This window comes from Chiloscyllium punctatum, chromosome 43 (genome assembly GCF_047496795.1).
Source record: "Chiloscyllium punctatum isolate Juve2018m chromosome 43, sChiPun1.3, whole genome shotgun sequence".
Taxonomy (NCBI): domain Eukaryota; kingdom Metazoa; phylum Chordata; class Chondrichthyes; order Orectolobiformes; family Hemiscylliidae; genus Chiloscyllium; species Chiloscyllium punctatum.
The window spans coordinates 60,502,957-60,520,046 of record NC_092781.1 but is presented as its reverse complement, the minus strand read 5'-3'; the positions used below and the strand labels follow the sequence as shown (position 1 = coordinate 60,520,046).

Below are 17,090 nucleotides of genomic sequence, written 5' to 3'. Positions count from 1 at the left end.
TGATACACTTACTGTGAGCTATGCAAGTACAATACTGAATTGAAGGGCACACCAGCAACTAGCATTGGAAGGTTGTTGCAGGTAAAGGTGTCCAGCTGACAGATTGGATCCAAATTGCATTCACGGAAAATCAAGGTCAGATTCAGATCCCAGTCCGGGGATCGACCAGAGTCTGGTGCGGGGTTTCCGAGGCGGGGGGAGTTGTCCTTGCGTCTGCAATCCAGAGACTTGGTTTCAACTGTCCTTTGGCTACAAAGTACGGTTTTTGAGAACTGTTGTCACAGGAAGAAGATTTTGCAAATCTTCACTTCTGAGGGCTGTGCGTTGAGAGATCGGGGAGATTGCAGTTGTGAGCGAGGATGGGTGATAACACGATATGCAATGGTGAATAAAATGAATCTAGGATGGGAAGGGATTCCATTAAGTTTTTGGATGAGGTGTGACAGTTTTAGCAGCACAGCCTTACCTCTACAAAACTTGTTCCTCTTCGTTCCACATGCGACACCAGGCTCTCAGTACACACGTTGATCCTATGTGACCATGACGTGAGGCATCACGGTGGTGCAGTTATATTAAGGCTTCTCTCCATCGAGGCGGAAACAGGCAAGTGGGATGTCAAGCTGGTACCACTTTATCGAAAAGGATCAAATAACATACGAGGTTTTTTTTTCACGCTTGCCACTAAACCTCCATTGTCTCAGATTGAATGAATACCAGTTTCTGAGTTTGGCAGCATTGTTGCGGCCTGTGAGCCCTGCAGTGGTTTGTTCAGTCAGCCTCGCAGCATTTTTGTCTGGCGAGCGTGAGAGAGCACTGACAATGCCGAGCAGAACTGGGCAGCAGTTTGGAGGTGGAGGCTCAGCCACTTCTATGATATCTTGAGACTGGGTCTTCGGAGTGACCTGTGTGTGCCTCCTCCTCCAGAAGGGCCCTGTCCCTATTACTTGTGATCAGAAAAGTGGCACCTCTACCACAGGCCTGTGGAGCAGTGGGCGATGGGGTACAGCTGAGTGCCCATGGCCAGCAGACGCTGAGGGTGCTGGGCCTGCTTCTCCATGGCAACTGCAAAACTGTACTTGGAGGTTAGATGATTCATTGATTGGGTATCTGGGTCCCCGCAGTGTATCTGCATCCCTGTCGTCTTTCAAGTGTACATCCCTGTCTGCTGCATCTGCTGCTCCCTGGTACATAGAGATGTTTTCCGACACCACGGTCTCTTCTGCCCGTACCTGGTCGCTGGCAGCCCTCCGAATGCTGTGGGAAATGACAAAGTGAGGTGCTTACCATACTGTGCTCCCACATCCTCAATAGCTCACATTCCCAGGGAGCTGGTAGTGTGTGCGGGACGCAGCCTTACTGATATTTCCTCTGAGGCCGCAATAATTTCATGCTCAGAGAACGAGGAGATGTCTTCTTTCCCTGAAGGTCGAGAATAGATGCTGATGGAACCGACAGAGCACGAGAGAGATAAGTTTCTGGGACTAATGCAAAGACACACTGAAGAATTAATGAGACTGACAGAGTGCTAACAAAGCAGTGATGAGTAGCATTTACTCGCTTAGTGGAATGTGGGTGCATCATGTTTTCTTGTGAGAAACAGGAGTCACTCCTCACATGTTGAGGAATCTGGTCTCAGACACCTCTCCACCAATGCAAGAGCTCTCTGTCCTCCAGTGTTCTCTCATCTCCTGGAATGACAGAAAGGGAAGGATTGAGTGAGAGATTTAAGTTTTGCATGGCTGTTGCTGTAGGTACATGACGGGGGGTATTCCGAGGTTGTGAAGTGGCAATGCCAATGCGATGTTGGTTTTGAAGATGAGGAAGATGTCAGTGACAGCATGAATCTGGGTAGGATGGGGTGCTGGGGCTGGGATAGAGTGAGTCGGAGGGGGAAGGTGGGTGGTCACAGCGCTTCTGACACATAGCATTCTTATGGCATGTTGGTTGTTTTCTACACCATTCTCTGGCCTGTTCGAAAACATTCCTATCTGAGCAGGGCAATGTTACCATGCTCGTGCTCATGTGGGTTCACAGCAGCTTTTTCATGATGGCTCAGCTCCCATTGTATCGGGCACTAATCAGGAATCTATTGAATTGCTCCGGGAAGAATATGTGGGAAAATTAGACTCGGAGTGGATATGTGGGATGTTATAGCTGCATTGACGTAGCTACCGAGATGCTTTTGATAACGATAGTGAGAAATCTCACTGAGCCTCATGGTGTTCTCGCACCCAAACATTCAATGCAACTGACACTTAGTGAATTACAGTATAATCCGATCTTTTACAACTCCCATTTGTACACAATATTTCATATACTGACCAGCAGGCTCTCCCCTCCTGTCGATCAGCCTTGTCCAGTTGGAGAGAATGATTGAGAGAGGTACAAGGCCCAACAGAAGTGAATGTGGTTTTAAAATTTGGGGTGTCGAGCATATGATCGAATATTCTTTGAAGAAGACTGGATATGGTATCACAAGGAAGCTTGGCACTGCAGCTCGCAACATTACCATTGTTGGGTTGTGCCAATTTACATCTGAACTTATATTTATTACATCGGAATTGTACAGGATGACTTCAATTTTACAATTAAATCTAACCATTGAATTTGTTTTTGCAGTAAGATTTCTCTAGATATTATGAGTAAAAGCACGAACATTATCATTGATACATATACCATGCTCCCTTGAATACCAGGAAACAAATGCAACAAGAAAACAGGAGAAGCAATTTGTGTAAAAAATGATCTACTGAAACGGAGCCTTTCCTAACAATTCCGACAAGCTGATCAAAACGTCCAATTCTGTTGAGAAATTAATGTCTGCACTTAATAATCTTGAGAGCTTTTTCTGATTTGTTTACCTGGTTTTTCACTGGAGTAACTAAACCTTCTCTTCGCCAGTCAACAGTTGCAGTTCTTCGTTCAAAGTAACTTTCTTTAGATGCACTACTTTCATCTGTTTCATCAGCTTCAATTTCAGTCATGTTAACAGCTTCGATTCGGCGATGTCCATTCATGAGCTTATTGAACTCTTCATTGGTCTGAAAATTCAAACACATTGGTGAAATAATTGGCTTTTAGTGGTGATTATGTAGGAGAAGTGTCAATAACGTAAGAGAGCTACATTCTACATAATCGCTGACTTTAGCATGAAGTGCGGGGAAAGCAATGAGGGCATTCATTACTCGTGTTTAATCTTTGACTGATTAAGTGAGCAGCAGGCAAATAAGTGGCCATCCATTTCGTCCCAATCCAATAAAAAGTTGTGTGAGAAGGCTCGAGCAGCTCAAATATCTCTGCTCGATCGTTCAATTACCAAAATGGCAATTGCTTTATACATGTGTTTCATTTTGCAAGAATCAGTCCGATAATGGTCTATGATCATTAAAACCTGACAGGTCAATTTCATCATGGAAGGATAGGTTAACTCACCTCAGATTGGTGGGGTTTATTGGTGTTTGAGATGAACCTTCCCAATCAGGAGGATTTCACATTCCATCACTGGCCTCATCTGAATACCGGATAACACGTTGGTCTTGAGTTGACCTCATTGCCCATGGACTATTAGGTTTAGGTACGAAAATGAAATTGCTCTTTTTCAAGAAGATACTAGATTGGAATGGTTAGAAAAGGACCAAATTTGGTGCTATCTATCATCAAATATCGTATCATCAGGAACTGTGGATATCTCCATACCCAACTCAGCTTGCAAACTGGTAGTGAGTCATCTGGTGTCTCTTTTTGATGGGTAGGAAGGGATACATGTCGGTTTGAAAGGGGAATGAACATGTCCCATCCTCTGAGTAATAAGTGTGGCCCTCGGGACATGCAAAAGTCAGAGTTGCGCCTGCCTTTTTGCAGGCTATATGGAGCATGCCTTGTTCAAGTCCTACTCTGACCCCTGTCAAAGCTCTGTCTCTGATCCATTGATTGTTGCTTCCTACTCTCTCCCAGAATTAGAAATAGTAATCAATTTTACTCCGAATTTCCACCCTTCCCCCAACTTCACCTGGAATCTCTGAAAATCTTCCTTTCCTTTCTTGAGTTTAGTGTTTCCATTTAAGGGCTAGACCATCTACTGTCTCCCACAGTTACGTTGAACTACGTCTCCTCACACCCTGCGATCTGCAAAGATTCCATTCCATTTCCCAGGTTCTCCACCTGTACTGCATGTTCATCGGTGTCACCACCCACTGGGGAGTTTGTCACATCTTCGTTTTTCCTTACCGAAGGACTCCTCTCAATGCCGTTGACAGGCATTTCAGCTGTCTCACTCAGTTTGCGCAATTGTTTCCTCCCCCATAAGAACATAACAAATAGCAACATGAGTAGACTATTGGCCCCTCCACCTTGCTCCATCATTACATTCAGCCTCTCCCTATCGCTCAAATCCAGCAGTCCTGCCAAAATACTTGTAAATCTTTTCTGACCCCTTTCAAGTTTCACAACATCTTTGCGAGTGGAATGAGACCAGACTTGCACGCAATATACCAACAGTGGCCTAACCAATGTCCTCCACAACAGCAACATGACCTCCCAACAGCTCTATTCAATAACATGACAAATATAGGGGAGAATAACAAACGCTTTCGTCACTGAACTATCTTCCTGCAAAGACATTCAGGCCTCAGAGAGAAGGAATTCCTCTTCATCTCGATTTCAAAACGCTGTCCATTTATTGTAACTCGATGATGTCAAGTCCTAGCCTCTCTCATTCGCGTCAACATTATCTGTGCACTCACCCTGTCAAACCCAGTAAGAACATGTAAATTTCAAAGGGATCACCTGTCATTCTTCTAAACCCCATTCACTAAAGTCCCAACCTGATTCGCCTTTACTCGCTGGACAGTCTTTGGTGCAGTGGTTCCCCTCCATCCCAGAAGGAAAATAGGATTATTTCTGTCTTCACTTTCCATAATCCCATTCTCTGTTTTCTGTTTAGCGAATAAATCCTCAACCAATGCCAATATGTTACGCATTACACCATAATCTTTTATTTTGTTTAGCAACAGCTGGTGTGGCCCTGCATGAAATGTCTTTAAAAATTGCAAGTGAACACAATCTATTGGCTTTCCTGTGGTAAAAAAAAGTGTTGCCTGTTTGTTCACTTATTAACATTTGTCTGCACATAGGTCCAGCAAGTTATTAAAGAGGCAAAAGAAATATTTGTCTTTAATGCAGAGCAAAGACAGCATCAAAGTGGGGAAGTCTTGTTGCGATTGGACCAAGTCAGTCAGACAGCACAGAGGGCACTGTGATTAGCATTGATTTCACTCTTTGCGGAGGAATATTTGGAAGGAAAGTTGAAGCAGGTTAATCAAAACTATTCCTATGAAGAAGAGAATTATCACGAAAGAAACAGTTTGACAGACTGGGCCCACTCCTCATGAAGGATGAGAAGATTGAGTGCTGAACTTACTGAAACAAATAAGATTCGAAGGCGATTGACAGGGCTAATGGTGAGAGGATGCTTTTCTTGATGGGAAAGGTCAGTACAGAACAATGTCCTGGCATAGACATTGACGCTACTATTTACTTATCTATGTGACTGAACTCTGTGATCTGCCTGTATTGTTCGCAAGACAAAGCCTTTCACTGTGCCTTGGTACACATCACATTAAATTCAATTCGATTCAATTCAATTCAATTAAGTTCAATTCAGCTCAATTCAATCCAATTCAATTCAATTCAAGCCAATTCAATTCAAATCATTTCTTTTCGATTCATGGGATGCTGGTGTAATGCTGATGTCATTAGTCACATTTTTTGGAAGTGCCGAGAACAGGGGAAATGACCAACTGTCCTGAGGAGCACTAATACAGAGAGCAGGATTATTCTTTAATATGTTTGGAAAGCAGGTTAGTTTATCTGCTGTGGATAAAGTTTAGTCATCGATAGGTAGGACAGAGGCAGAGATCCAGCAGACTCAAGAAGAATATTATAGCCGAAGGGAGCAGCCTCCACAGTACAGAATGCAACTCAGGCGTCCAGACTTCATAACAGACAGCATCGATGAAGGCGCAACAACACAGAGGTGTATCCATGGTGTGACTGCCGTCCATCGAGTGTGCTCAAGCCAGCTGGTGCTGTATAATGAAAATTAATTGTACAAAATATGATCATGCAAGTGTGCAGAAATTGTCAAATTCAGGGGATTGCCAGTCATTAGAGTTGTCTTCCAAAAGAGAAATGGAGACTTGAGTCATTGAATGTATTCAAACTTGAGAGAGATTATTTTGATTTCCAGAAGAGTTACGGGTAATGGAAGCCTTGAATGAGAAGGAAGGAATCAACAAATTGGGGTAAAGTGAGATCAGTCATTGAGTGCACTGAATGAGTGAGTCAGCTTGGGGGACCAAATGACCAAGTGCTGCTCCTGTAGCTGAATATCACCTTGTACCAGCTTCACAATTTCACAATGACCGGCATCAAATAGATCGTAGACGATATATCCTGTACACACCAGATCTCCAAACTTGTTCATTCCCAATTTAGATGTGCGTTTCCCCAATGAGTGCTCGAGGTTGTGTTGTTTGATGTATCTCATATTGTCCTCCCATATCATTCTCCTGTAGCTCTCCTCATCCTGAATAAACAGATTAATATAATTAGACTCCAGCTTCTTTCATTCATAAAATAATACAGAAGCATTAGAAAACGGTTTGTGAAATCTGAAATAACATTTTCCTGTCAGGATTCATCGTCCCACCCAGATGTGAAAATGATTACACCGGTTCCCCAGACCCATCTCAACATAACGCACCCATAGCAAAACCTGTCGAGCTGCCAGTCTGAGAGATTCATGCTGAAAGTGAATTGAAATTAAATAGCTGAACAGGAGTCCCTGTCTGAAGCAAGATTATGCCAGTGGCAAGCATGGAATTCCTTGCAAAACAACCGAGGCCACTACATGGGCAATTACTGTCCATGTATGTATCTTCTTAACCTGTTGTGTGAGAGAACTGCGTTAAGCTGCCAGCATAGTAAAGTGGGCTTCGGCAAAGAGATGCTTCATTGAATGGGCCGCTTGGGATGATCAGACGGCTCCCCCATCCCTCAGTCTCCAAGATGCCCACTTACAAATGCCTCTTCAACACCAAGAATGGATTTTAATCTTCTAGAGTCAGATTTGTGTTTTTTGTAGTGAATCCAACAGGACTGCAGCGGGATCCTAGCAAATTAAGATAAACCAAGTCGCTACTGATTCACTTTGTGTTTGGTCAGTTCACTAATGAAGATAGAAACTTGGAGAATACCATTGAATTTCAAGATCAATATTTTCTCAATGTCACTTCACTCAGCAGATGCCTCTCATTGACTACAACTACATATTCTCAATCTCTGTCAATTGTGTGCAGTCCATTCTTATCTGAGTGAGCTGAACAGTACAGACTCTCCTTTTACCTTGGTGTACTGGTTCCCACGTTGTGATTTCCAGTTTTTCCAGTCTTCGTCCAATTTTGAATCAAATGTGTCTGTTGAGACTGCAGCCAGAATAGATACCTCCACACTGCACAGAAACAGCCAGACGTTCATGATGCACAACCTAATAGGCAAGACCAGTGGGTTTTAGACAGGGAGTGGGCAACTTTCAAGTTAGCTGTTTCCTTATTCTGAGAAGAAACAATACACATTGTACAAATAATACAAACAATAAAACAAACAACATTTCATCCAATGCTGAAAGTTTAATGTAATTCACCTTCACGAGACATCGTCTGTGGACTGGAATCTTCCAGCACTAGATTGATCAAATTAATGACGTACCAAATTGAAAACCAAATATTGGAAACAACACAGTATGATGAAATTGTACTTTTCCATAAACTGCCTCCGTGTGATGAACGTTATTTGAGTCACGGTCCACAGTTCATGTCGTGATAATTATATTGCAATAAGTTCTTAGAAGGTTTGACTGTGGGATTAGCAACAGGAAAAGATGTAAATGTATCAGTATCTACTGTCACTTTAGACAATGCAAAAAGCATCCGAAGACTACATGTAAACCGCGAGTTGAAAGCGAAGGAAGAAATTGAAACAAATTCAATCAAAATGAAAGATACAGGTAAAACAAATCAAACCGAAAAAGCTCGTATGTCCTCAGTAAAAAGATAGAATTAATAGTTCCCAAATTGAATGTGTGCAGCATTTTTAAAATGTTGATGTCAAAAGTCACAAAGAAATGGATATGACATGAAAGTTGTTTTAGAGATGTGTTTCCAAAATGATCACGGCAGGGAACATTCAATTGAGTATTCAAGAATCCTTCATGTTTATGAAGTCAACGAACAAAGCGGAGGGAATTTAGCCAACTAGATTTTTAATCTTCAATGTGAAAAGGGGAAATTGAAACGAGAGGCAAGCGTTTGTTTTTTTTTACACAGAGTCTGGTACATGCCTGGAAAATGCTGTCAGTTGATGTGCTAGAAGTAGATGCAATGTCGAAGTTAAGAGACATTTTGACAGACACATGAACAGGCAGGATATGGAGGGTCACATAACATGTGAAATCAGATGAGGTTAAATTAGAAAATCATCATGGTAGGCGCATGCATGGTGGTCTGAAAGGCCAGTTTATTTGCTGTACTGTTTCAAGTTTAAAACATCGGATATCAGTGAAATAGTGAAAAGTGGTTTTGTGGATGTTTATGTGTGGTGATGAGAAAGGAAAATAAGTCTCTGTTTGGTCTCATTCATGTGTTTTTTAAGAGTGTAGATGGAGAGCACACACACCAACGAACAGTGGGACTTTGTAAGAAAGGTACCGAATTAGTCATTACAATAATAAATTTCACGTTGATTGGATGAATCAAATTGAAAAATACAGCCTTGCGGTTGAATTCATGGGGTGTAACTATAAGAGTTTTTTCGAAGAATACGTTCTAGAATCAACTGGAGAACAAGCTATTTTCGTCCTTGTATGTACGAAACGCGACAGGATCATCAATAATAATATCGTAAATGATTCGTTCAACAAAAGTGGTCACAGCTTTCCGGAATTTCATACATAATGTAAAATTGAAAATCTTGGATATCAAGGTAGTGCCTTAATTGAAGGAAGATCAAGCACAAGGAGATGATGACAGCGTTTACCTGAGTGGGAAATGGAAAAAATGGTGAGAGGGAAAAGACTGGATTAACAGCGGGATACAGTTAAGGTAATATTTCGGTGTTCTTCTCAAGGAACTATTCGATAATGCAGAATGTAAGAGAAGAATGTACCATTTATGGATAACTACCAAGTTCAAGGCGAGTCTAAAGATATTGATCATCATCGATTAGGACATTAAAAAAAGTAGAAACTGACAGATGACAAACAGAGATGAAGAGAACAAGAATATGAATGTTAATGACAAATAGAGAAAAGAAACTGAAAGCAAGGACATTTATCCTTATTTAAATGAAGAAGCTAGCTGAAATATTGATTATTTCCATGGTGAGATTTGCGTATGGATAACGGGAAAGAAGAAAGTTGCAAGAGAGTTTGAACAAATATGCAGTTTCATGTTAAAAAGACTGAAACAAAAAGATTCAGAATCAAGAGGTAAAGGGAGGGAACTACCTTGATCGCTGAAGGAACAATTACTCAGAAAGCAAATGAGATTAAAGTCTGACATTCACTTGCATCTGAATGATTAGACCTAAACGTTATAAATATAGTTACTGCAGTGATAATTGCTCCGATAGTGGCAATATTACTGCGGTTCAGGAATTGTTTTCGCTACGGGAAATCTGCAAATAGGGCAACCCACAAAAAGGAAGAGAATAGCAAATTGGAAGATTTATGCAAGTTAGGAAATATGATGTCATTGGCTAAAATCGAACAAAAAGTAACGACTGTTACAGCACAGCAACAGGCCTATCGGCCCTACAAGCCTGTGTTGACACATATTGCCCGTCACCAATGAACTGTCTTCAATTAGAGGAGACAGTCAACCTCCGTTCCTATTCTTGTTTTCTACCAGGTACTGCCATTGTGTCTGCTTCCAGCAACTCTTTCGGAATGCGCTCTCAGCACTCATCACTTTTTGTGAAATACTTGCCTCTTTTAAAATGCACGCCCGCTCCGCATGTTTCCCCGAGTAACTGACCCCTCCCCCCTGGGAAAAAGGTCTCCTAGTCACCATTCGATCCATGCCATCCATGTCCTATTATCTGACAGGTCACCCCAAAAAGCAAACCCAGTCTCCGTGATAATGAATATAACACATAGAAAATTACAGCACAGCACGGACCCTTCGGCCCTCGTTGCAGCGACCTGTGGAATAAAAGTAAAACACATCTACCCTACACAATAATGCATTCATCCGTACGTTTTTCAAATGACCATTTAAATGCCCTTAACGCTGGCGGGTGAGCTGCTGTCGTAAGCAGTACATTCCCCACCTTTACTACTGTCTCAGAAAAGGAACTACCTCTCTCATTCGTCCTCTCTCTAAGGTACAGCCCCACAATTTAAAGATGTCCCGTCGTGCTAGCCATTTGAGTAATAAAGGCTGTCAGTCTCCACTCTGCCTACCTCTCTGACTATCTCTTATGTCTCAATTAAGTCACCTCTCAACATTCTTTTCTCTGACAAAACAGCCTCAATTGCCTCAACCTTTCATCATAAGACGTTCCATCCAGACCAGGCAACACTCACATAAATCTCGCGGAAGCCTCTCCAAAGCTTAAACACTTTTCCTCCAATTCAGTGAGAAGAACTGTACGCAATATTCGAAATGAGGACACACCACAATTTTGTACAGCTGCAACATTTCCTCTTGGCTACGAAACTCAATTCCTCTGCCAATAAAAGTGAACACAGCCCGTATGCCTTATCAACAAATTTCTTAACCTGCATAGCTATTTTAACGGATCTCTGTACATGGACACCGAGATCTCTCTGCTCATCTACACTTGCAGGAATCTTATCATTCGCCAAGTAAATTTATTCCTGTTACCCCTCATACTTTTGCGCGTTGACTAACATTTGGCTCCGCAGCCCATTTCTGCAGATTATCTTTCTCCCTCCGTACCTTGTAATATACATGAGCACTATCCACAACTCCAGCGACCTTAATGTCACTCGCAAATTTACTATCATATGCTTGTCCGCTGTCATCCAGATTATGTCCAAAAATAACAAACAGCAGTGTCCCCAAAACAGATCCTTGCATTACACCACTACTAACGGAATCCCAGTAAGCACATTTCCCAACAACCGCCTCCCTCTATCATCTCCTAACGAGCCAATCTCTGATCTAAACCACGAAATCATGCTGAATCACATGCCTCAGTACTTTCTGGAATAGCCAGGCGTGGGGAACCTTATCAAAAGACTTACTGAATTCCATGTACACCACATAATCTCTTTACCCTCATCCAACTCGTTGGTCACCATCTTATAGAACTCAATACGTTTTGTGCGGAATGGATCTCCCCTGCACAAAACCATGTTGACTATCCCCAATCAACGGATTCGTCTCCAGATGATTATAAATCCTGTCGTTTATAAACTGTCCCAACATTTCACTCACAGGAAATGAAAGGCTCATTCGTCTATAATTATAAGAGTTGTCTCTACTTGCCTTCTTGACCAAGGGGAGAACATTTGCCATCCTCCAGTCTTCTGGCAGTATTCCCGTCGCCAATGAAACCTCCTCCTTGTTTCCCAGGATCCGAGGATAAATCCTATCCAATCCAGGGGGCGTATTTATTTTCACACTTCCAGAATTGCGACACCACCTACTTGTGAACCTCAGTCCTATCTAGTCTCTTAACTTGCATTTCAGTATTCTCGACAGCCTTTCGCCATAGCCAAAATGTCCCCCATACCAGTCAACATGTTAGTAAACATTTTCTGTACACGCTCCATAGCATTGACATCCTTCTGGTAGTGTGGTGTACAGAAGTGTGAACATTATGCTGAGTGCGGCCTGAAGTAAATTCTGTAAAGCTGAAGCATAATCTCTCCACCCTTACATTTACTGCCCTTTCAATGAAGCCAAGCATGCGATATGCATTTCTCTAAATACCTATCGATATACGCTGCTGCCTTCCATGATCTGCGGACCCAGAAACCCAGATCTCTCTCCATACTAACTCTCCTAATGATTCTTCCATTCACTATATATTTTTCATCTGTACTTGACCTTCCCTAATGCATCAACTGACCTTTTTCGAACTCAACTCCACCTGCCATTTTTCTGCCCATGCAGTGACTGATTTATATCCTGCTGTCTACTCCGAAGGTCATCCTCACTGTCCACAAAACCACCAATCCTTGTCGTCCATAAACTAACTAATTTGGCCAGCCATGTTTTCCTCCAAATCATTTATGTAGATCACAAACGACAGGTGTCAAACCACTGAATACTGTGGAATTTCACTTGTCAGAAGCCACAATTTTGAAATGAATTCTGATTAATTCCACAGCTATACTCTTCCTTGTTCGGGTAAGCAAGGTCTGTTTATATCTTGCCAGCTCACCCCTGAGACAATGTGACTTCACCTTTTATACCAATCTGCCATGAGGGACCTTATCAAAACTTTTACAAAAGTTTTTGTCGACAGCATCAACTATTATTCCCTCATCAATTAACTTTCTCAAACCCTAAAAAAATCGACCACGTTCGTGAAGTGTGACCTTCCCAACATAAATATATTGAGTCTATCCTTCATAAGTCCATTTGCTTCTAAATGCCTACAGATCCTACCTCTGAGAATCTTTTCCCATCGTTTCTCTGCAAACAATGTGAGGCTCACAGGTCTGTAATTTCCATACATATCACTCTGACCTTCCTTAAACAGTGGGATAACAATGGCTACTCTCAACTCCATTGGATCCTCACCTGTTGCTTCCCCTGGTGGAATGCATGACAGCACAAATATTAAGTAAAGTCACAAAATGGCTAAGGACCATGGGTTTCCACTCTCTCAGTGGACGCAGATGGCATGTCATAGTTAAACATAGGGGTCACCATATCTCAGGAAAGGGCTTAGCTCAAGAATGTGGGACTTTCAAGGTAACCGTATGCGATATGGAAAGTAAAGAATAACAGCACCTTGAAAGATCACACTTTCAGCAAGGTCAATCAACGTCGTTTTCTGAAAGGAAATTCCATTTGTTCAAACGATTTTGAGGATATAACTCCAGGTTGGAAATCATAGGAAGCAGGATAGTATTGTGATTCGGTCGCTAAAAATGTTCAAAATTGTTAGAGATGAAAGATGCAAGAGCTCACACTGACAGAGTTGTATATCAGCGGAAATAGGGAGTTAGCGAACAAATAGCAGACAGAGAGTTGGGATGAACAGATAACTTCTAAGTTGGCAAATTGCAATGCGTGGAATGCCGCAGCAATTGAATATGGAACATCATCTGTCTATTAGCTATAACGGTAACATAATGAATGAACAGAGTCTTTAACAGCCAAATCTTACGAAATCTGCAATGTAAATTGGGAAGAGGACAAAAACTGCGTGCAAAGTCACGGAGAGAATTTCTCGGGAGACAGATATTTGGGAGGTGGAATAAAATATGGCAAAGTGGTCGATTCTCCATTTCGTTGAGTCAGCAGGAAAGCAGAACGTTATTAAATTGAGAGTAGAAAGTAGTTGGACTCAGGGATGCAGGACAGCCCCAAATAAATTCTGAGGAAACTCAGAAAGTCTGCAGAATCTATGGAGTGAGAAACAGAGTGAATGTTTTGAGTCTGGTTTGACATTTTCAGAATTGAAAAGGGCTGGATCTCCATGCCGTGCAACAAAACATGCAGTCACAAAATTATGTGTATCGAAATTAATTTGACAATTGTTAGTCCATTTTGCCCATTTAATTTGAACAGTTCCCATAATTTACTGTTGCCTACTTCGAAACTTTCCTCAAATTTAGAAATTGTGCTTTTAATTACAAAGAACAATCTATTAAAATCAACGAGGATTAAGTGAGGACTGTAGATGCTGGAGATCACAGCTGAAAAATGTGTTGCTGGAAAAGTGATGCAGGTCAGGCAGCAGTCAAGGAGCAGGTGATTCTCCTTGGATGCTGACTGACCTGCTGCGCTTTTCCAGCAATACATTTTTGAGCAACAATCTGTTAAACCAAAACTTGAGTAAAATGGCCATCATCCTATTCTTTAATTCACATGACCTGAAGACCAGTGTTGGTTAGGTGGGCTTGGATCGGCGCAACATCGAGGGCCAAAGTTCCTGTACTGCGGTGTATTGTTCTCTGTTCTATGTTCTATGAGATCTTCATTTCACGCAGAGATCTCTGAATCAATCATTCTGTAGATTATATTTTCAATCAGAGTACAAGACTGTGGTGTAATTCTTATTCATGCCCAATTCTGCCTCACTGTTTCTGATTTCTCGTATTGTCAGAGATATAGACAGCAGGGGTATATACAATGTGTGCGTGAAGTCTTCAGTTCACATATGATGCGGGGCGAGAGAGGCACGTCAGTTGGAAGCTGGGTTTGAGGAATTGGCTCGCTGATGGGTTAAAGATTGGTGGGTGATGGCGAAGAGTATACAGTGTTATGGGTCCGTAAGTCAGGCTGAAAATGACGAGGAATGCTGCGAACTGCAACATTTGATGGTTATTGAGTGTTTAGGATTGTGACTTCAGGGGGTCATTTGTTTCACAGCGAGTCAGAGCGTTGTGTCAGTGTGAGAGATGGGGCGGGTGGTGCTGCGATTAGCTGCGGGAAGGATAGTTCTTTTGGATGGGTGGTTTTCTAATTTGGTAGATGACACAAATTTAGGAGTGCAGTGGAGAGTGAAGACTATCCCACAGTAAATGGGACGTTGATCAGATGAATCAATGAGCCGAAAATGACACATGGATTTTAATTTCGGTAAATGTGAAGTGTTGTATTTTATTAAGGCAATTGAGGGCAGGGCTTATACACTAAATAATATACCCTGGGGAGCGTTGTTGAACCAAGAGACCTATGGGTGCAGATGTAGAGTTCCTTGAAAGTGGAGTCACCAGCAGAAAGGATGGTCAATGAATCACCAACATGTACAGCATGGAAACTCGTCCGTCGGTCAACATTTCCATGCTGAGCAGGTAGCCTCAATTAATCGAGTTCCATTTGCCAGCACTGATGCATATCCTTCTAAACCCTTCCTATTCACACACCCATCCAGATATCTTCTAAATATTCTCATTGCACCAAACTCCACCACTGGTATTTGTGTTCATGCCTTCTCTAACATATGCAATACTCTATTACAGTCGTTAAACAAACCTCCCACCAAATAATTTCTGTCCATTAAAATTTCAAATCTTTGTTATCTTCATCTATGTCAACTCAGTATCATGATTTCCCTGACCAATATCCTCTTTCAGTGTTGGATTTATATGAATCCTTTCCAAACTGTGCCACCCTACCTCCTTTCCACTTTTGTTTGATGACTCATGAGATAGTCAGCTCCTATATTTGGTCACTCTGCAGTCATATCTATGTAAGCATAACTACACCATAAACGTTTATATGTATTTACACAACTGCTTAATTTACTTTACTACAAATGCTCATCACAATAAACACAAAGTCTTCACACTTGTCTTTTCAATGTTTTTCATCTGCTTAGCTTTACGTTGGCTGCTTTTGGTACCCCATGCATTTTCAGTTTTCCACTTTCGTGGACAACTGTTACATTTGAAATTTGGCTTCTTAATTTTGTAGACGTTCCTCACAATAATTGTACAGGACCAATTCCTCGTTCTGAATGAGTCATTGGTATGTACAACGAGAGTGTACTGCTGAAAAAGTACAGTCGCGCAGACTGCTGTCGAGGAGCAGGAGAATCGTCGTTTCGGACACAAATCCCCAATCAGGAAATGTTCAGCACCACAATCTCGACTCTGGAAGCCAGCATCTACAGTCCTCACTTTGTCATGTTTGGTATAGAAATGTCAACTTCAAAATAATGACCCCTCCCCCCTTCCATTCTATGTTCCTTTTCTTACCTGAACAGCTTTCCTAATCCTTTCAATGGCTGGACAAGAGTCTGGACTCTTGCTCAATACTGCAGAAAAAACAACATTCAATACCCTTCACTGTACTGTTTCCTCATCCTACATTTCATTATTCTTCTCCAGAAGGTAATGTCTTACTCAATTATGGTGCAGTGGTCCGTGAGGTCATCCATCCCTCAATCATCAAACTCCTCCAAAGAAGATGGAAGAACCAAACATCTGCTGAATAACAGGAAAGGCGTTGTCTCCTCCACCACTTCGGTCCCCAGAGCTATGCCACCTGCACCCTACCTTACATCATTATTGATCAAATTGGAAGACCATAACCTTAACACTGTTGCTGCCACCTCAAAGAAAGTATCAAATGTACATTGAAACCTCACTGGTGCACCGCATTGTCTTCATCTTGGTCAGTAACTTATGAACTCGAAGGAGAATATCTTCAAGATTAACTTATCCTGTATCCAATAGCCCGCATAAATCCCACACCCGACAGTCACCACATATCACCTGTTCTGCCATTACCATTTCATGAAGCTTCAATTTTTTAAAGTAATTGATAACGATAAAACTATGTACTCTCACTCAAAATTATTAATGCTCTGAATCATAAGAAAAGATAAGGGAAAAAGTATGAAAATATATCCTGGATCTTTTAAAGAAAAAGCAAGTGAACAATCGCCATTCACTCACGAGCACATTTCTCTAAGATTCCATGTCATTTTTTCATAACTTCATGCTTTTGGGGTTTGGAAGTGTTCACAGAGCTGACTTTTTGATGGCTTTCTGAAAGTCAACTTTCAGCTCCTGTTCAGCTGCAGAGTGACAAATTAATAAAAGAAAGGATTGTCTAAAATCCCTCACTCACCGAAGTCTCCAATGTGCACTCGGTTTCAGATGTACTACACAATTTCTTTGGAGGACTACAGATTACATATGTAGGGAGATAAAAAGAGATCTATGAGTTCATTCCAAATTCCATTGGTATGTTTGCTGAATCGACACCATGGTTGAGCAGAAGTGATAAGTAACTAGTTAATATATTCACATTAAGTTTTTACAGTACATATGCCCACAAAAGTCACTGACTGTAGCCGATAAGCAGCATTTTTAAAAT

At 41.6% G+C, this 17,090-nt stretch overlaps 1 protein-coding gene across 2 annotated transcripts in view; it reads right to left on the bottom strand.

Moving 5' to 3' along the window:
• Positions 1–16,872, bottom strand: part of LOC140466559 (procathepsin L-like) — a 31,401-nt gene extending 14,529 nt beyond the window's left edge. Inside the window, exons 1-4 of one of the 2 annotated variants that reach the window (XM_072562034.1) lie at positions 16,842–16,872; positions 7,405–7,546; positions 6,464–6,586; positions 2,862–3,041 (exon numbers count right to left, since the gene is read on the bottom strand). In XM_072562034.1, coding sequence (XP_072418135.1) covers positions 2,862–3,041; positions 6,464–6,586; positions 7,405–7,536 — 435 coding nt within the window. In that variant the 5' untranslated portion in view covers positions 7,537–7,546; positions 16,842–16,872. Of the gene's footprint in view, positions 1–2,861; positions 3,042–6,463; positions 6,587–7,404; positions 7,547–16,666; positions 16,711–16,841 lie in introns of those variants that run through there. The other variant, XM_072562033.1, reaches the window with a different exon arrangement.
• Positions 16,873–17,090: the final 218 nt, after the last annotated feature.